Source organism: Manacus candei, unplaced genomic scaffold, assembly GCF_025592945.1.
Source record: "Manacus candei isolate 608988 ecotype Guabito, Panama unplaced genomic scaffold, ASM2559294v1 h1tg000049l, whole genome shotgun sequence".
Classification (NCBI taxonomy): Eukaryota; Metazoa; Chordata; class Aves; order Passeriformes; family Pipridae; genus Manacus; species Manacus candei.
In genome coordinates, this window is record NW_026138097.1 from 30,364,746 (window position 1) to 30,386,455 (window position 21,710).

The 21,710-nt window shown below is 38.5% G+C and overlaps 1 protein-coding gene across 9 annotated transcripts in view; it reads left to right on the forward strand.

Annotated features, from left to right (window-relative positions):
• Positions 1 to 21,710, forward strand: part of SEMA5A (semaphorin 5A) — a 325,120-nt gene that overhangs the window by 276,879 nt on the left and 26,531 nt on the right. For all 9 annotated transcript variants that reach the window (XM_051798972.1, XM_051798980.1, XM_051798971.1 and 6 more), the window contains 2 exons: positions 8,160 to 8,385; positions 21,019 to 21,237. In XM_051798972.1, coding sequence (XP_051654932.1) covers positions 8,160 to 8,385; positions 21,019 to 21,237 — 445 coding nt within the window. The remainder of the gene's footprint in view (positions 1 to 8,159; positions 8,386 to 21,018; positions 21,238 to 21,710) is intronic.

Genomic DNA, 21,710 nt, shown 5'->3' on the forward strand with positions numbered 1-21,710 from the left:
TATTCCAGCCACGGTTACGCAGTTACTGGCAGTAAGTCCTCTCTGCATTGCTAGGTATATCTGAAATACAACATCATGCATTACCCAGCCCTCTTTTCCAATGAGTTAATGTGTGTTTACATATTGCTTTGATAAGCAAACACAACATTACTAACTACCAAATGGCAGTCTGTGGGAAATGAGGAACAAGAAAAAGAAGCATACTGGAGATGGACCGCAGCAATAAAGGAATCATCAGAGGAAGGGGACTTTGTTTAAGACTGTGAACTTGACTTATAAGCGAGGATTTTATGAATTGAACCAGAGTTTAATGTTGAATTAAAGTTGTCATGTTGTATGATAGAATCCTACCCCTTTTTTACCCTTTTTTTACAATAGTTGGTTCCCTGACAAGAGTGTTGCTCCTCCTTTCTTATCAATATTCAACTGTAATCCCTTCCCTCTTGCTTTGTATCCAGTTGCTATCCTTCCTATGGCAAACTCCTCCTCCTTCTGTTTGTAATACTCCAGAAAGTTCTCCAGGCTCCCCTCTATAAGGAGGAGCCATCTTTGTAAAGTGTTCACTCCTGTTTCACCTACAACATGTTTTGGACACTTTGAGTGGACTTCCCTGTTTCCCTTAGCCAGGCTGTGTTAGCAGTCTGCAGCTTCAGCATCCTGAAGGCATGGGACAAAGTTAAATTTTCCAATCTGTGGCATATAACTCAACTATTGTAGCTGGTAGCAATTTATGTCCCTCTTCAGGTATGTTGAAAGGAAATATTTTTGTCGATGACATATTCACTGGCAAACTTTTTCCTGCCCAATTTGATCATTGCAGTGTGAGTCAATCCTTGCTCATCTCCTTTTTTCTTTCTCTGATAAATGAGTTTACATGACTTTTATGTCAAGAAGTGGGGAAAAGCTGGCATGTGGAAATTTGATTTGCGACAAGACTGAGATGAACATAGCTGTGTGTAAAGAGAAGCTAAGTATCCTCTGTGTGCTTTAAGTAGTAAAGTCCTTATTTAAGAGCCCTCATGAGTATTGTGTTTAGAAAATAGATTGTTCTTATGTGTTCCACTAGTTGAAACTCATAAAATGCTATATTTGAAATGTGCTTTGATTTAACGTTATCAGAGAATCATACTCTGTTCCTGGTCAGTTTATTTTCATTACCACAGTATACTCTGTCCTACTTTTTTTTCAGTCTCTAATTTCTTTCTCCTTTCTTTTTCTTCATTAACCTTCTGACTTGAATATCTTTAGCAGTGCCACCTTTCCCCTATATTGTGCTTAGCCTTTTTACTGAGACTTCAAACAAAGTGTAAAATAAAAGGGCTTTAATCCTCTCCTGAGGAATTTCGCCAGAGCAGTGAAGCATAGTGTTCAGAAGTTCTGAGCTGAAACACACAGGCTATTGTCAATTAAAACTTGATCTGTTTTGTGCTAGAGTCGTGCCAGCTACAGAACAGCTCAGATTTGAGGAGATGCTAAGGAAGCATATACAGTTATTTTTGCTGTATCTTCCTCATACTGGAAACAGAGCATAGTATGAAGCCAGCATATTAGTGCTTTTTTAGTGCCTTTTTTTTTCCCCAGAAACATCTGTCTTACCAGAAATTGGCTGAAGATCAAAAAATGTTTTCTTTGAAACCACAGAGTTTCAAAAATGTGACGTTGACAAATTAAACCCTTTGTAAATAAACTTTATATAAAACCAACAGCATTAAAATGGCTAAAAGTTAAAAGTGTTTTATGAGAGAAATTCTTTTATAGGGAGTTTTTTAGATTGACACAAATTAAATAGAAAACGTGAAACAGAAGGTTCAGTTCTGACACAATTCTGAAAAATCATGGGTTCCACTGATGGATGCAAGGGCAGGATGCAGATTTGCCTAAACAAATGTGTTACTTTTTGGGAAGCCATGATGCATGTGGAACACCTGGGTGGATGTAGAGTTATATCAAAAGCAGTGTGAGAGACCCACAAGCTTCTAGAACAGTTTGGAAGCTAGATGAGATAACCCATATCGTTAAAAATGGCAACAGAGCCCTACATTTGGGCATTTGAATCCTGTGTTAAGTGTACAAGCTTTGAGAAGTAGAGACTCATGAGAAAATGACAGACAATTGTATATTTATAATTGCCTCTGCAGATTCACTGACTGAGCATGTTAAGCACAAACCTGTGAAAGTTTATAGATAATTTGAATTCACATTTACTATCACAACTAAGGGCATAGTTTTCATATATCTGTTTCTGTGTTTCTGCTTTATAACTAGGTAACTTGTAAAATCTTTTGCTATTATTTTGATTGTTCTTTTACTTTTTGTGGACTTTTTTTCCCCCACATAGCCAGGGGCTCTGACATATGAGTTAAACTGATGCTTGCTACAGCAATTTAACCAGCTCAGGTGTCTCCCTTTTCTAAAGGTCATATTTTCCCAGAGTGGAGTTGGTAGAAGGAAACATGTTGGCTTTTTTTGTTGCAGTGCTTCCTCATCCAGGTGATTACAAGCTATAACTGAAGATGATTTTGACTGTAGCAGCATTGATTGAAGTGTGGGTGTACATTCACATCTGTCGGCTCTCTGTGACTTCTGCCCTGGGCAAGGCAGATGTCTGTGGTGTGATAGCATATTAAATTGTGCTTTAGTGCATTTTTGGTTCAGTTTGCTTCCATGTGCCTGGGTCAAGGCCTGAAAAAGAGATTTATAGCATAAGGTATTTTTTTAACCTACCCTCTATATCCATTTGCCACAGGTCGTGTCCACTCTCTCAACATCTTAAAAAAACCCCACAATTTTGCTTTAAAAGAATTTGGGTAACGGGAGTGGAGTTGTGTTTGTTTTTCTCCTTTCGCTCATTTACACAAGAGCGGCCTTTGAGCTAGGAAGACATGGATGCACATATGCACATTAACTTTCCGTTCTTGAATTCCCTCCTGGTAGATAATTGGAACTTCCTAGTATTCGGAGTTTTGGAAGATGACATAAAATCCATCTGGTCCTGGAGGGATCTCTGGCAACTGTATTTTGCCACCTTCATTGAACTTCTAAATACATACTCAGATCCCTTACTAAGTGGCTTCATTTTTTAAAGTGCAGAGCATAGTCTTTCTGCTACCTCATCAGAAGGTGCAAGTGATCAAAGTCTTTGAACATGTTTCATTTGTGTGACTAAATCAATTTTCAATGGATTTAAATACTTGCACAGTTTAACACATTTGAACAAGTTCTGTTTTTCACTACAGCTTCTGTGTTTGGACTGGCAACTCTGAATTAAAGTTCGTGCCTCCTCATCTATCCAGTTCTGTAGAAGTTTCACCCTGGCTCCTTATCATCAACCTCATAATTACTGGCTGTGCAGCCTTTATACCTTCTTCTCTTCTTGTTTCACAATTACATGTTTTTTTTAGCAACCTATGGACTTAGTAATATGTGGTGGCAGACAAACCTAGATGAAATTTGATTGCAGTTTTCTCCCATTGCTAAGTTCAGGACAAAAAAGCACATGGACAAACGTTATAGCTACCAATGGGTGAATCTAAGTGTATCTAAGGATCAACCTGTTTCCAGGTCACAAAGTAGCCAAGTAACTCCAGTGTTGCCTGTGAAAACAAGTTCCAGATTTGCTTCCATTTTTGGTGTTTAAAAATTTGTTGTTGGGGATCTCCTTTTACAAGAACATAGCTCTCTTTTTGTTTTTAGAAACCTACAGGAAAAAAAACTAGAGATGAAAGTAATTTATGTGTGATTTCCAGTGATTACAAAGCATCAGTCACAAGTAATTCGTGTTCTGAGTCCACAAGTGTACCCGAAGAACTAATGTACTTAAACCTATCATATGAGCCCCTGAAGTTTTCTTCTATGAGTAGCTGGAGAATCTCCCAGGAGAGCTTGACCCCATCTCTTCACTCAGTCCATGTGGAATGTATGAGGTGGAGTTTAGTGGTCACAGTCTCAGTTCCTCTGTTGAAGCAGAATGTTTCACTGCTTTTCTAACTCTGTCTTACCACTGTTCAGCTTAGACCTCAGTGTTTCATCTGAGATTTTTATTCATCTGAGACATATGTGGTTACTTGATCAATGTATCCATGATTCTAGACAGTAGAATTGCTTTGGAGGGGACATATTCCTGAAATCCCACTTGAGTAAATTTTTCAATCATTGGACAAGGTGATAAGGGGAGGATAATCGAAGCAAAAGTATCAGTTTCCATATTTGCAGTCTCTGTCAAATCTTCCCAATTGGACTATGTCTCCATGCTAGCAGCACTTAATATATCCATATGTGATCAGAATTGTGCCTTTTCTCTCCTCTCCTTTACTTATTTTCAAATCTAAGACCATTCAGAGCAAGATCGTTGTTCTGCTTATACTGGAGTTTTGTAGAATCAGATCACATCAGTGCTTTCAACAAGCACCATGCAATTTCTAATTCCTCTATGGCAGATGTGGTAGTTGGTGGAGCAGTTTGCTGCACTAGCTGTTCATGAGAGCAGCCAGCAGGCTCTGCCAGGTCATTATCAGTGCCAGAACTTCACGGAGTCATCCATTGTGGTGATAGTCCTCTGCATTTTCTCACAGAGAGATTATTTACTGCTGTAAATATTTTCTGGGTAAACAATGTGTACTTTTCTTTCCCCTGACATTCTGGGCCTTTCATGGGTATTATCTCATGGTTGAATAGTCAAGCCTGATATCAGTCAAACTTTCATATAAGCTATGCACCAAGCAAGAAGAAAGGAAAAACTAATAAATGGTCTCCACAGATACTCTTCAGGAACATCTTTCTTTCTGGCTCATGTAATAGCATAAGACTATACCCTCTGTTATGGTGTATGAAGGGACTACACATCCTGAAGCACACTGAATACTAGTAGTCTGTCTTTCCAGAAGCGAGTGAGCTGACGCGTTCATCTCAGATGTGTGTTAGCAAAGCAACATTCAATATGCTACCACTAAATTAACTTCTTCCTCTACTGCCTATTTTTATTTGACAAAAGGTTCATTGCATATCTCACATATTCTACTTTACATGACCCTCACCTGTCTATGCCATGGTGAGCAAAGAAAGCTCTCACATTTCTAGTAACTTTTATTTTTGATTGAAAAATATCGGTACAAAAATCAATAATAAATGAGGTATTGAAACTTTTAGACCATTGTGACTATATTGAAACAAACACTGTAGTAGCTATTATACAGATTGAATTTTTCCTGCTTATATACTACTAGAAAAGAGTTTGCCTTTCAAAATGTTTGAAAGCGATACAGCAGATCTCCTTTTCCAGTTCATTTGCATTTGCAACAGGAATACTTTGATTCAGAAAACTGAAATATATGGCAAATGTTAAATGGATTAAAAGCTGTTTCATTGACAAGTTGAAAAATGTGATGTCAATGGACATATAAATTACTAGGATGTGTCTAGCAGAGCCTGCCTGGAATCAGTTCTTGGGTCAATAGCACTTAACATTTTTATCAACAGTCTAGACAGTGATATAAGACATTTTCAGTAAGGCTTGAGCATGACAGAGATTATTGAGGTAGTGTATAACATGCTAGAAAATTGCAGAAGGTAATAAAATGTATTTCAATATTGCCAAATATCCGCCTCTTATGTGGGATAGGAAACTATATGTAGTTGTAAAGCTGTGATTTAGAGAAGAACAGGTTATCAGAGATAATTGAGTCTACTTATGCTCTTTGTGCAATGTTGTGGAAGGAAAAAGCACTAATGTAATAATGTACATATTAAAGTCAGACTGTCAAGTAGAATGGGGTCATGTTTGCCTTTGCATGCTGTATTGATAAGACTGCTTCTAGAGTGCCAACTCAAATTTTGGTGTCCAGTCTTAAGTAAAATAAGGAAATAGGACAGAAGGAAGACATTGGGGTGCACAGGACCTGGAGATGAGGTTTTAAAACCTGCACAGCTTTAAGAATTTCAACTTATTTTATCATTATGTATGAGTACTTGGTCATGAAAAACTTTTTTGTAGGTAGGGGACAAGAAACACTTTCAGTATCATTAATAAAAGCACAGCAAAATTCAGTGAGTGGAAAATTAAATTAAGTGGAAAATGCAGCTTTGAATTAGCTTGCAATTTGTTGCCTTTGAGGATTACTAAATAGTGGAACAGCTGATGCAGGGAGGTGATAGACTCATCAGTGCTAGATGTCTTTAAAAAAAAAAAAGGAGGGAAAGGCAGAGTGTTCTTGCTAAAAGATGCACTGTAATCCAGTCACTGGAGGGGACTGCACGGTGGAGGTGAGTAGCCAGTTCAGATAACAAGCAGGGTAGTTCTGACTGCGGCTGACATCTGTTAATTTTGTGATTTCTTTTTTTACAATTCATGTGCTGCAAGAACAGTCATACACGTTCTGTCCTCAGTCTAAAACATACCTGATTTAAATAGTTGCCTGGAGGAGTCATGAAGAAAATTACTTCCCCTGCTGTACACAGGACAAGGTAGTTTGGTGGTTCTTTGCTGTCTTCTGACCCAGAAAACAGTCAAGACTGAAACTCAGATTCCAGAAAGGTTGATCCAGTCCTCTGCTCTAAAGAGATCCTCTTTCCTAAATGGTGCCCGAGTATGATTCCTGTGGTCACCATAGCAGTAATCACCAGGTTTTAGGTGGGAAGGAACTTTGCACAGCCTTGAGGAGCAAACAGGAGTAGTCAAGCTGAAGCCTTTGGGCTAAAAGCTCTCTCTGAAATTCCACAAAACTGTAAAAGCAGGAAGTTTGTCACAAGTCCATCTGGCCTCTGAACATGAAAATCTTGAACATAACGCTAGGTTCTCTGGTGCATTGCTCTATAAGTGAAGCAGAGGTTCCTGGGGAATTTTTTTTCCAGTTCTAACAGATGGAAAAATTAGAAGGGCTTTCAGACAAAGAAATTTCTTTTAGATCTGAAATAGCAACACAGCACAAAATGTGGATTGAAAGCAATTGCTCTCAAACTCATTGTGTATATTAAAAAGTTAGACTATCTGAGAGAAGAGGTAGTGGACTGAGGAAAGTATGAGATAAAAAAGCTATTATCACCATGGGAAAGAGAGGAGCAGGTAATCTATTGCTTGTTAGAACATGGTAGCATCAGCTGGGGTAGGAGTTATGGAAGAAGGAGGTTGTACTATGTGATAAAACCATTATTTCTATTGCTTCCTTATTTTTTTTTAAGAATTTAATGGAATTACAAACTTTAATGGGCTCCTCTTCAGAAGGTTATTCCTGCTAAGTTTCTCGCTAAGAGGTCAGAGGTAGCAAGAGAATTTAAAAATTGTTCCACTGGTGCCTGTTTCTTTTTGTCTTTAATTATTTGTCAGTGGGAATTTATTTTGATATTTAATGGTTGTTTAATTTCATCCCTATAGTTTACAAAACATTTGCATCAGATGAATTGTATTTTGCTCTGGAAAATGAATAGACAGGACCTACAGATCTTGATGATACTTATAAGAAAACAGGTATTGTGAGGTCTGACAATACTGATAAGTCTGCATTTTTGAGAATAATGGCAATTCTACATTTGTTTCTCAGATGCAATCTGTTCCTTTTAGTGCATTCAGTCCACAGGGAATTTGCTTCTGAAGATAGATTTAGCAATTCTGGAGCTATGAGTAACGTGCACCTCAGGGATCCAAAATCTGTAGTAGAAAACATTTTTTGTCTGTTGTCCCCTTTGTAATACATAAGCAATACACAAAATGGACAGTGATTTGGTTATTCATATGCCAGTAGATTTTTCCAAGGAATTATTTTTTGCTGATTTGTGTCAAGTACTTGCAGTTTATCAGAATGCTTCCTAATTAAAAGCTTTAGCATATTTAGCTAAACCTTATTTGGGGCTATAAATTTATGAAGGATGTGCTTTATCATGGTACTTATAGTGTTTGTTTTACTGATTTTATGGATATAATAGATCTAATTTGTAGTGGCATATTATTGCTCTTAGCAGTGTGATACTCTGCTTGCATAGAAGCAGAAAAAACACTTTCAGTTTGAAATTGGAATTAAGTTTATTGATGATCACTGCCTTTGAAAATGCTGGAAAAAGTATCAGAGGCTTTTTTTAATTGGTTATCTTTTTGTCTGTTTTGAGGGTTTCTGGGGTGTTTTTAAAATCATATTTGCTGATTGTATTCATTATGACCATTTTTCTTTCAGGAATATCAGCCTTGTAACACCAACACCTGCCCAGAGTTAAAAAAGACAACTCCCTGGACACCTTGGACCCCAGTCAATATTTCGGACAATGGTGGTCACTACGAACAACGTTTCCGATACACCTGCAAAGCGCGCTTGCCTGACCCAAATTTACTGGAGGTGGGAAGGCAACGGATTGAAATGCGCTACTGTTCCAGTGATGGCACCAGTGGATGCTCGACAGATGGTAAGCAAAGCTAAAGTGGTTGCATGATGCCTCCTGCTAGTGAGATGTCTGCAGTTTCATTTTCAGTACACAGTGGAAGGTTTTGCTTGCTGGTGTTTTGTGTAGCAGAACTGATAATGAAAAGGAGGACATAGTGATCACAACAGGGAACCTAGCCTGTATTTCTTCTGGATGTAGCATCATCATTCAGACTAAGCAAGTGTCTTTTACCATCAGTTATGAGATTTGCCAAGTTATTTTGATTTTCTTTTCAATAATCTGGTTCTTGGAAGAATCTCCTTATACTCTCTTGAGCTTTTCCTGTGGGAGAATTTGTGCAACATTACCATATTTGCTGAATATCTAGCTAGAATATGGAGTATCGATGCTGAGAAGAGCTTTTGCTCAGTAATGTGAAAGTAACGACTGATTCATACAGGTGTTTAAATAAATAAGGAGTTTATGAACTGGATAATTTGTATTATAGAAGTTTATGTTGTTCTTTTGCTAGTAATTTAAAATTTTGTTTATTTCTGAGACAGAAAACTGAACTTCTTCCAAATCTTTTTAACTTTAGATCACTTTAAATTGGAATTATTTTGTTTCAGAATTTTCTTCTTTCCCTATCAGTAATACATGGCTTTGAATAAATTTATATATATATATTATATATATATATATATATATATATATAAACCAGGAAACCTTCTGACAGTTCTTCTAATTTTATTAATGCTTTTCATGAATTATCCAGTTTTAATTATATATCAGTGTATCTTTTTATGTATTATATTTTAGTCATATAATCTAAAGAAATACTGATTTTTTATTATTATATTTTAGTATTTATAGACCTTATACAGGCTTTTGTATCTTCTCAAGACCCAAGTTAGCTGAAAAAAACCCCAGTGTATAGCTGAAGATATTTGGCTTATCTAAGATGAAAAAAGAGAGAACAGTTTCTGAGTCCTTGGGTTTCTCAATATTTTTCAGACAGCCCAACTATTGTGAAAGTGATTATTAAACTCCTGCCTGTATTAGGTTTACATGTCAAGGTTTTGGTAGCAGGGGAGGATGCAGGGTTGGCTTCTGTGATAAGATGCTAGAAACTTCCATCCTGCTCCCTTGACCTTCATCCTGTATAAAACCTATAAAACCTTTGTTGTATCACTTGACATCTGTGCCTCTCTGGAGAGAGCAGGATGATAATAATTTTTTAAAGATATATATTGAACTGCATGAAATAATAAAACAAAATCTGTGGTGCTCCAGATAAGGCTTAGTTTTGTGTTCTGTGTCATTCACAATTCAGTTAATCTACAGTGTCAAATGTAGATTCTTTTAGCTGTGGATAGCAAGGCAGATTTTGGCATGGAGCAACTCTTGGCACAAGTGTTTCTTCTATTCTCCTGTTTTCATTCAAACTAAATTTCAAACTAGTATTTAGCAAATATTTTGCTCTGCTATGATTGGTGTATATGAAAGGTGTACTTCCCTTGTCCTTATGAGATTTTCAGGTGGCAGTGCTTCTTTTAACTATCTTCCAGTGCTTTGACATTGATGAAACCTTTTTAAAATTTCATTAGATTAAAAGAGAAAGAGAATATTTTTCCCGCCAGATAACACAGACTTAGGACAGTTATCACAACAACTAGAAGCAGATCTGCAAGAGAATCTAGGTATTTTCTTGTCTGACAGCTGAGATGTCAGACTTAAGAAAGGAATATACAAAAGCCAATGCAAGGCAGAGAGAGCACATTAGTAGGGTAAACCAATGAAAGAGCCCGTTTGTTCTAGATCACATTGCTGCAAGAAAATTAAACATGGTACAGAGACACCTCTCGCAGCCCTTAAGTCATGATCATAAGTCCTCTCCTAGAGTTTGATGTATGAACTGACTCCTACAGAATATAGTCAGAGGTAACAGACTCTATATTTTGTTAAACAGAGCTTTTGGGCAGCGTGGTGGGGTGGGAGGTGGTTCAGGTGCATTCTTTGCCTGATTAGCTTGAAGATTTTTTTTTTACTTCTGAACATAATACTCCTGAATTTCCTGGTGGCGTACTTTTTTGTTGCATCTTGCTGAAACTGCAGCTTTGATTCATTTGGAAATAATTCATCACTAGAGCAATGTATGTGGGTGGCCCCAGCCACATCGCACAGTAATAGAAATGTTCATCTGGGCAATGAATTTTTGCTGACTAATCCCAAAACTACTGAATATTTAAATACTTTATATTGAGTACTTGACAGGGCAGAAACTACTATACATCTGTCTGTTCTTCCCAGTGAGTGCCCTTATAATTTTGTCATTAATTTGTGCTCATTCTTAAATTCTTTTTGGCCAGTGAGTCTTAAATTATTCTGTAATGAAAGATCAAGCCCAATCAGTGTTCCGAGTGGCTACATTGACCAATATACTTCTGGTGAAAATACCCACATTTTATTTTGAGGCTATTTGTTTAGTCATTTTCTGATTATGGATGTCAGAGCCGTATGGAGTGGAACATTTGGTGGGGGAGGGTGAGGGGGAGCACCATTTTGATTTGCTGATCAGATGAAACTTACTGACTGCCTACAAAGTGCAGGATTCAAGAGCACTTCCCTGCTCCCAGGTTTAGATTTGGGCCAACACAGCACCACTCTACTGTTCCTTGATTTCTTTTGAAGAAAAGACATGAATAAGAATCATGTAGAGCAGATGTAGCTCTTGGAACAGAAGAAACCTACGGGAATAGGAGACGATGAATTGTGGCAGACACCTTCATAATTTCTGCCTAGATAGAAAGAAAACATCATGACTTACTTCTACCTGACCAGAGCCTGGATACTGTGAAACATTCTTTTCATTATCTTCATATTGAATTGCAGCAATTTTCTGACTTTTATAGAAAGATTAATTCTGGTACAGCATGCTTGGCATACCTCATTACCAAAGATGTGTTCTGATCAAAAGATCAGTGCTCTGTTCCTTGCAGATAGGAGCCATTTGTTAAAAATTTTTTCATTGCCTACGGTCTCCCACCGTGCAACTATAGTCATGCCGTGTTAAGCAGAATCATGTTTCACTGTCAGATGCTAGCAAAGCAAACTTTCTTTGCAGTCTGAGCTTAGAGCTAGAACTTCTTCCCAGAAACCCTCTAAATTCCTCCTGAGTGTGGTAAGATTTCTGTATCAATCAAGCAAACAGTAGCATTTGCACACATGCTTTTCTAATTTGAAGTTTGATTAAGAGGAAGGAATAATACATCTTGTTCTTTGCCTCTGGGTTTTCATATAGTGCTCAGATAGGAAAGAGACTGCTATTTCAAATAAACTGAGTGAGATTGTACATTGTTGCACATCTTAATGCAATTTCTGTACAGTCCAGCATTAAAAGTCTAGAAATTGCATTACCATAGGCTTTAATGTGTGTTTATGAAGCGTATTAAATATCTACATTAAAAATACTGATGCTCTGTAAGATTATCTGATACATAAACACTGTCAATTTTATTGAAAACATATTTTTTTAAATCCAGGGGTAAAAATTTCACAAGGTATAAGGTTGTATGATTTTTTCCTGGTTGAATTTATCTTACCAAAATCTAGACTCCATTTAGTCTGCAGAGCCAGCAATAGCACTTTGAGGAATGAGGGATCCATTGAAGATAAGCTCTTGTACAATGGGCACAAATTACCCTCTGGAGGTACCACTTTCTTTCCAAGGTGTAAGCAAACAGCAATGATGAGCTTAGACAAGACACTTGAATTTGACATGGCCAGAGTTAGACCAGATTAGCTCCCAAAATAGCTTCAGAAAGCAATTAAACAAAGACAATACTTCTAATTTTGGTTTGAAAGAGTCTTTTGTTTGCTTTTTTCTTTCTTTTTTTTTCCTTCTTTTTTTTTCTTTCTTTTTTTCTTTTTTTTTCTTTTTTGGAGTGGCTGGGGAGTTGGGGGGAGGTGAGGGGAAGTGATAGGAAGGGAGAATAAATTCTGAAGAAAAGCTGCAAATTCCTTAAAGGAAAAGGAGAAAAAGTCACCTGGAAATCTGAGTTTAGATTCCCAGTTGTCACTACTTTCTCTATGCCAAACTTAAAACACTAGTTATTTTTGAAGGCAGGATGTAATTTTGTCTGAATTACTGTTTTAGTGGCTATGATCTCTTGTGAAAAGATTTATTAAATCCTAGTGTTAACCACAGGAAATCCATAGTGCATTCAGAATTTAGTACAGAATAAAACATGTGCTGATAATCCAGCATGTCCTCTAGTCAGGGGGAGTATATGTTATCTCTTATACTGTCTTATTGAAGTTAAACTGTGGTATTCTGAGTAAGAACAAAATGAATTATGGAATTTAGAACTGAATTTGATGACAAATTCAGGTTTGATTGACAAACAACAATTCCTTAATGGAATTTCGGAATTATATATTTCAATACAGAAAACCTAGGTACAAGAAATAAAGTTCTTGTGCTAACATAACATCCTCCCTCTGCACACTGTTTGTTTTTTTTTTAAATATGCTATCTTTGCATTGCATTATTGTTGGCCATTACATTTTACCATTTAAATTTTACTATGTGTTGAAAGTTTATAAAGTTTCTATAAGTTATAGGTATTTAGACCTGAAGGTAATAAAGTTTTATGCTTCAATAACATTGTCAAATACCTTGCAGGCTGCCTTCAGAGAGTGACAACATTGAAACGATCTTTGCTTATCCTTGTTACCTCCTGCACTTTAAACAGTGTTTCATGCTGTCATTTAGAAATTATTCAGGATACTTGAATTTTGGCTTCAGATCATCTTTTCCCAAAGTCATGAACCTAGACTGCTTGGATAATTGAATTTTCTTTGTTAGGTCAGAACAGGAGGACGTAAGTCATAAATCAGTCAAGTAATATAATTTATCAGGTGTCACAGCTACTTCTCTCTTATTTAGAGCTGTATTACTTAGCTACAGGCTAGACTAGGGAATTATTATAAAACTATGCACTTTATTAAAGCCTTACTTTAAGGCAAATTAATTGAACTTGGCTGGGAGTGTTGCAGTTTTCAAGCAGAATCAGGTCAATCAAAGTCTCATTACAGGCTTTTGCAAAGGCAGATTTTTTCTCTTGTGCTAGTCAGGGCAAGTGACTTTCATGTTAATATGTCTCCAAACAGGATTCGTTTCTTGTGGCTTTATAAAACTATTTCAATTCAACTAAAAAGTTTTAAAAATTTACTTAGAAATTATCAAATCATCTGTGTTTGGATAAGAATTATGTAATTTATTTGGGCAATTATTTTCTGTTATATGTGCATTATTGAACAAGTAAGTCATCAGCAATGCAGTGCTAATTTCTCTTTAATTTTACCCATATTGAAGAAAGCATAAACACTTGAAATGAGAGAAAAGTCTTCTGTTCAGATGTCAGTTCATATCTTCTGTCTTCCTTGATCTTAAAAGTCCACAAAATCACTGTGATTGCTTCTACTGAAGTTTTTGCAGTACTTGTTGTTACTTACGGAAATTTTCACTATAAGGAAGAGCACAGGCCTGTTTAAAAGTGTACTGGGATTAAGTAGTTAAATCCCTTTTCTAGCCTCAGTGTGTGGCAGTTTATTACTGGAGTATGACTTCTGAACAACTGAAAATAAGACTTGGTAAGCTGCAAGCAGAATTCACACATTCTAGTTGTTCACAGTGCTCTAAGTCAGTCATAGGCTTTTTGAGAACAATTTAGTTTAAAACATTTGAACTATGAACCTGTCATAAAGGTCAGATCTGGATTTGATTTACAGCTGTTCTGTCTGCCTTGGGAAAGCTATTCATTAGTTTGCTGATGAGTCTATGACTGATCATAGTTTTTGCAAATTAGGTAACTATTTCTGTAGATGGGCTTTAAATAAGGGGGACTAAGGTGTTGTTTGGCAACTAGACTTTTGCTTTAACCAAGCTGAGGGCATTAGTCCTTGCATCCTGTTTTAGCCACATATTTTTATCTTCAGGACAGTAACTGAGAAAAACAGAAGGCTTAATATTGATTTCTGTTGAGTGGCACAATCTGGTTTCTGTTCCTGGAGGCAGATGTGGAGCAATCTGAAAGCATCCCAATTTGCAAACAGAAGTGGCAAGCAAGAAAACCACAGTTTATTGAGAAAATTTGAAGTTTTCAGTTTTGTGCCACTTGCTCTGGAAGATTACAATGCTTTTCTATTTATACATTCTTCTATTGAATTTGATGAAAACTGTGATATGGATAGGACTTGGTTCTGTATAGCCACTTACTTTCTGAAAAAATTTTGCTTTTGGTTAATTTTGCATTGCTCCTCTGCCCTCTGTCAACTCTACCACCTCAGTTAATAAACAGGGCTTCTTAGCTGAAGGACTTGGGAGCCCAGAACTGGACCCAGCACTCCAGATGGGGTCTTTACCAGTGCTGGTGAGGGGCAGGATCACCTTCCTTGACCTACTGGCAAGATTGTTCCCAATGTAACCCAAGTGCCTTCTTTTCCACAAGGGCACATTGCTGGTTCACAGTCAGCTTACTGTTGTCTTCCAGGACCCCAAGATCCTTCTCTGAAGACCTACTTTCTAGGCAGTTGGCCTCAAAATGGGGTTGTATGGGGTTGTTCCTCCCTAATTGAATGCCATGACATTACTCTCTGCCTAGTCAAAGTGTATAAGACCCCAGGTCCTGAGCCACGAGCTCACCCAGGTGTTTTATTTTTAAAAACATATAAGGGTCCAAAATTTCACCCCCTAAATATTTTGAGAGCCTTTGGTTCTTTAATACCTTGAGGTAGAGTAAAGAGAGAACAATGCACATATTTTTTCAGGTTTTCCTAATTTTACTGATAATTTTAGAATATGGGAGAAAATAAGGATCTTGACAAAAGTTTAAGAGGGGTAACATACAGCCAAAACAAAGCATTCCACAAAGCACTGACTTAGCACATGCTAACCCATAAAATCCAGCTCAGTCTAACCCACCAGTTTTAAGTTACCCTAAGTATTAAGAAAGCAGTAAAGAAAGAGATTAGCAGTAAAGAAAGAGATTAAGAGAAGAAAAAAGAGTAGCACACACTAACTCACACAATTTAGAAAGAAAATGAGATTAAGATAAGATCATAGCTACTGCCAGAGAGTCCTGTGGAAGTCCAGCTTTACATGGTGGAGGTAGTTCTCAGGAGAGAGGGCATGGAGGCGCATGTTGCTGATTTTATGTGCTCTGGCCCCTGTGGCCACACCTCCCTCACTGACTGCTCTGTGGCTCTGGACCAGAGTGAGGGGTGGTATAGCCTATCAGAGACTGGGTTAGGGGTTCCAAGATTCCTGGTGTGGAGGTGCTCCATTTTCTGCCCTTTTGACTGACAGCTGCTCCAGGGCTGCTCCATGAGGCTGCAGAGACTCACCATGTGGGCTCTCTGAGTCCTTCCGCATCACCCACGCACACTTGAGTTGGTTCTGACCCAATAATATAATCCAGTGCCTCACAAAATACAACATGATCCTCAGGTTTATCAGACACACTTGCAGTTTTGTATCATCAGCAAACTTGTGCATCTCTGACGAGATAGACACGTCCGGTTACAAAAGGCACAGCAGAAAGACTCCTTAGGTGGTATAATCTGCAAGACACGATTCTTTCTGCGTTGTCTTTTCTCCTCAAGAGTGATCCTGCGTGCTTTTTCAAAAGCATCAGCAGCGTTATAGATGGTGTGTCTCCAGGCCTCCCGATTTGAGGCCAGAGTAGACCAGTTATGTTGATCAATATGGCCAAGGCTGAGATGTTGTTTCAGGGAGTCCTTGTATCTTTTCTTCGGGACTCCTCTCTTGTGGCAGCCAGTGGCAAGTTCACCATAAAGCAAGATCTTAGGGAGGCGGTGGTCCTTCATCCTGGAGACGTGTCCTGCCCAACGCAGCTGTGTTCTCAGCAACATGGCCTCAATACTTGTGACTGCTACTTGTTCTAGAACAGATTATTGGTCACATAATCTGACCAGTGGATGTTTAGGATTGTTTGGAGACAGCATTGATGGAAGCATTCTAGGAGTCGCAGGTGGTGGCAGTAGATGACCCATGATTCGGATCCATATAAAAGAGTAGACAGCACAATGGCTCTGTAAACACTGATCTTTGTACTTTTCAGGGCCTCATAGAATTCTCTGTGATCACCTGTGTCTGCACATAATTGAGTTTTTTCAGCTAGACTGATCCACCACTTGTTCTGGATGTCACAAAGTTTCTGTTGGAGTTTGCTGCTGTTTTTCTTACGTGACAGGATGGCAGTGCAAGGTGTGCTTGGTGAGCAGTTCTCTTCTTCCTCAACAGTTCGTGGATCTCTTGGTTGTTTTCATCAAACCAGTCCTTGTTCTTCTTGAGGGAGAACCCTAGGGATTCTACAGAGGACTTCAGGATGCTGTTTTTTATATGGTGCCAGAGTGTTTCAGGGGGAGCATCTATAGAATTTATGGAATGGTTTTCGAGCCTAGTTTGAAGATTCTGTCTCTCACTGAGGCTGATTGGAGATTGTTAACTTGGAGTATCCTCCTTAGGATACTGCCCCTTTTAGGCTTGAACTTAAGGTTGAAGTTAAGTTTACAGTGCACAAGTCGATGGTCTGTTTGGCATTCTGCACTAGGCATCACGTGGGTATGGTGGACATCGCGGACATCTCTCTGTCGCACCAAGACATAATCGATGAGGTGCCAATGCTTAGATCTGGGATGCAACCAGGTTGTCTACAAACTATTTTTCTGCTGAAAGATAGTATTAGTGATGGTGAGCTGTTGCTCCGCACAGAATTCTAGCAGAAGTTGACCATTATCATTGCAGTTTCCAACACCATGCTTGCCTAATAGTCCTTTCCAGGCTTCAAAGTTCTTTCCTACTCTGGAGTTGAAATCACCAAGGATAACGATCTTATCATCTGCAGGCACCTTTTGGGTAAGGCGGCGCAGGTCAGTGTAGAATTTATCTTTTTCGGCAGGGTCAGCTTGGAGAGTTGGGGCATATATGCTAAAGAGGACAACGTGTTGCTTGTTGTGGAGTGGAAGGCGTAAGGAGATAATGCGGTCAGAGTGACCTGTCAGCAGATTTTCGAGTTTAGGAACAGTAGAGTTTTAATCATGAAGCCAACTCCTGAGAGATGCCTTTCGGTTTTGGGTTTACCTGACCAAAAGAGTGTGTAACCGGCACCATGTTCTCTAAGGCTGCCTTCCTCGTGGAGACGAACTTCACTGAGAGCAGCTATGTCGATATTGAGACGTGACAGTTCGCGATTAGGGCAGAGCAACGCTCAGGACATCCACTATCTGCAGAATCAAGCATGGTTCTGATGTTCCAACATGCTAGAGTCAATTTGGGTACACCTTTGGAGGCAGGTGTATGCCTTTGTCTTTTGATCTTTGTGTGACCGCATTAGTAGAAGATGCCCGTTGGCCACGGTTAACCGTCTGGGTGAAAGGGGAGATGAGCTTTTTTTAGGCCACCTTTTCTAGGCCCTTCCCTGAGTGGAGCAAGCAGTGCTGTCCTTGAAAAGGCTGCTTGGTCATTCAGGGTGCTGCCCAAAGAGACTGTCATCTCCGGTCAGTCTCTGATGACCAATATCCTGAACCGCCTGCATGCGGGGTTGGGTCTGCAGCTTCCAGTGCACCTTTCACCTGCTGTTTTGACCCTTGCCCATCACTACAGGGCTCTGCAAATGTGGGTAAGGCCTTCGAGCCTGCGCAATGGATTTTTTAGGTGAGACGCAGTATGCGTGGAACTGGACCAACCCTTTAATCCTGAGGTTCATCTGCCAGGGCTGAGTGAGCTTGGACGCTGAAAGCGAGATCCTTAGGAGTAGGTTTGTTTAGAGTGTCCTTCTCTTAGATGGATGGCCTTATAGGGCTAAGCAAGCTCCATCTGCCCGAGTTTGAGATTAGAGTTGTCCTTCTCCTAGGATGACTGCCAGAAGGCCAGCAGGCTTATCCTGTCCATGGACATGGTTTTATCTACCCCTTCAGTTTGGACCTGTCTGGCATGGGAGACCCTACTGAAGGCATGTACCATCGCCAGCATAGCTCACAATCGAAAACCCTTACTAGAGTTGAGATAAGTAACATCCACTGTTCTCCCTCGTCCATGAACCTAGTCACTTCATTGTTGAAAGCTATAATGTTGACCAAGGAACATATAGAACAGTATTTCCAGAACGTAAACTGATCTTGGTATTTTACATGCCACTAATGGCATAATGTTAATTTTTTACTGTGTAGTTTCTGTCTGAAGGGAAAATTCTGAAAGCCCCTCTATGAATGCTGAATGAATTACTGTAAAACTGTGAAAACTCTGCTCCTTATAATAAAATTTTTAATGCTTTGGAAAGAAGAAAACACAGGGGAACACTTGCTGCAGACCAAACTCCACAGCAAAAAGATTCTTTAGAATCCTTTTCTGTTTCAGAGCTAAAGTACCTTAGAGTTTTCCCTTAGAAGATTCCCCTTCCAGTCTACAATTTGAATAGGAAGAAATCAAATACCATAATGTCATATAAGGTCACAATTTTCCTTAGAACTTAGAAATCTACACATGTCCTGCAAAAATATCTTGAGAATATCCTAGAATTGTTATGAAGTGATACACCCTGCAGTGATTTATGAAGAAAATGACTGGAGGGCTGGCCTGATTAATACTTGTTCCATTGTTTGCATTGCTTTTAATTTAATAACTAAAAAAAGCCCTTAATTTGAAATTCTGGTATAAAAAATAGTATTATTTTGGTCTCACAGCTCACTGCGTACATAAGTTAAGCATTTCCATGACCAAAGTGATAAAAAACTGCATAAAAAAGGGTCTTACAGAGTAAGAAATTGGACCTGTATTCGTAATTCATATAGTGATTCTCTGTCTTGCTCCCTTTTTTATTTTTGTATGTATGTCATGCTTTTTAAAATGCTGCTTTTAATATCTGTGTAATAGAATCTGGCTCAGCAGGAGAGAAATAGTTACCCTCTATAATTCCTGAAAGGTTTTATCCATTTTTAGTAATTTTTATATTGCCGTTCTGATGTCTTCTTATTAATTTCAACAGTTTCCTATTACAAGTATTTCTATGTCAGTGCATCATCATTCCAATACTGCCAGTTATCAAGTGTTGAATAAAAATATGCAAACCCTCACTTACTTTGGGATTGTTGTGGGTGTACTTCTCAGAGAAGAACTTAAGCAGTGATAGTAATGCCATAACCACATGTAGAGATAGGGTGCAGTTGTTTCAGTACTGTACACTGCAAATGAGAGGCTCTTCCATCCTGGTTATGCTGAATGCTGGTCCTGTTCTGTCCAGGACAGACTCTTCATAGTATTTTTTGTTTCTGTTTTCATCTCATCAGTAAGTACATCTTCTGTTTCTTTGTCTCCATTTGGTACTCCCACAGTGCCTATGCCCGTGCGTAGGGCACAAAACAATTTCTTAAGAACAGACATTTTTGCTGCAGTTAGAGCTGCCAACAGTCCCCTGCATTTCTCCACTGATGATGATACCGTTCACCTCTACTTATATCAGCAACACCGAAGCTCTAGCATAGAGAGGCAGACACATCCTCTGTTGTTTTAAGTACTGGTCACAGGACCTTCTCTCATCACAACTACTTAAATAAGTGCTTGTAATAAAAGCAGCAGTTACTGGTCCATCAATCATAGAGTGATGCTAGCACTGGGAAAGGTGAACTGCTTTGGCAACAGTAGGAAATCCCAGCAGTGTTGCTGGAGTTGCTTAGTAGTGATGCTTAGCAGTAATGCTACAGCTCAAGAGTGGTTTCACTGTTGTGATGAGTACAATTGAAGGAGTCTTTTTGCATGCAGGACCAAGCCTAAAAGTGGCAAAGATACTGCAAATGAACAACAGATTATTAGAAGTTGACCCAGGGCTATATCCAGGCATACTGGTTGTATGTTGTGAACAAGATCTGTGTGTTCCCTTTCACTGATAAATAGCAGACTTCATCCACTGCTGTGTAATCTAATGCCTTTTCTCTCTACTAAACTCACTTAAAAAATATGTTTTCCACTACCTAGGTGGTTATTTTAACTATTCTTTGTTGTGTGTGTATGTCTCCAAAAGGCCTATTTCCATAGCTTAGAAGTGGCTTAGAACACTTCAACTCAGTGAACATAAACTGATTTTTAAAGTGACAAAACACAGCTCATCACAAAAGGGCAGTTTTACTAGACTTTCTGGAATTTTTAGTGGACATTATCTAAAGTCTGAATAGGATAAGTACAGTCCATTGCTGCCTAGGATACCTTCTTTCTCTAAAACAGAGGCAGTAATATCTATGTAATATATCTGGAGATTTTCTGATGATAATTCCTGTGCAAGAGAAAGGTAATTTTTATCATTATCATTCATGATTATCATGAATCAGCTAGTTCAGTCAACACAGACATAAAGTTTTAACTAAAGTGTTAGATCCAACTCTTTTCTCTAGTTCAGTGCAAGTGATTATGAAATTTCTATTATGGAAGAGTTTCTCGAGATGAAACTGGGGTTTGGATTGTGAGACTAAAGGTCAAGACCTTCCTGTTTGTATTACTTACTATTAGAAGCCTAGGAGTAAATTTGAAGTAGAAAAGGTTGTTTTGGGGTGAGATACTGTTTTAATTCAGTATTGCTTTTTCAATCCTTATTTTATTAGGATTGCCAGGTGATTTCTTGCGTTCTGGACGATACTCTGCTCATACCATCAATGGTGCCTGGTCACCCTGGTCTCCATGGTCTCAGTGCAGTCGTGACTGCAGTAGAGGTATACGGAATCGCAAACGGGTCTGCAGCAATCCTGAACCCAAGTATGGGGGACTTCCTTGCCTTGGCCCATCTCTAGAGTACCAGGAATGCAACATTTTGCCTTGTCCAGGTAAGATTCAAAGGAAATTAGAGAAGGGAAAATAAAATAGTCCAACTTCAAGGCTATATATTGCAGTAATTGTTTTGCTTTTTTCTTTTTTAGTTGGTGGGTTTCAGTTTTTGAGTCAATTACAGCTCAAATTTACCTCTATAATATATGTGGATTTAGGTAATATTCCCATGTGATGTCAATCAGTTTATCTTCTGCAGTAGTAACAGCTATGTCTTTTTTCACTTGTGATACTGATTGTAAAAACATAATTTTAGTATATAAACTTATCAGAAAAAAAAAAGACATAAGAAATCTGGCAAGACATGAGAAACTGGCCTAGTTTTTATTTGAACTCAAAATATCATTTTCATCATAGTGGTTGCTGGCACTAAATCTGTGCTAGCTCTTGAATTTGGAGCCTCCAGCAAATAAGACTTGGGACTGATCACCAAATTAAATGGTAATTCAAGTAGGCCATAAAGCTTGTTCTT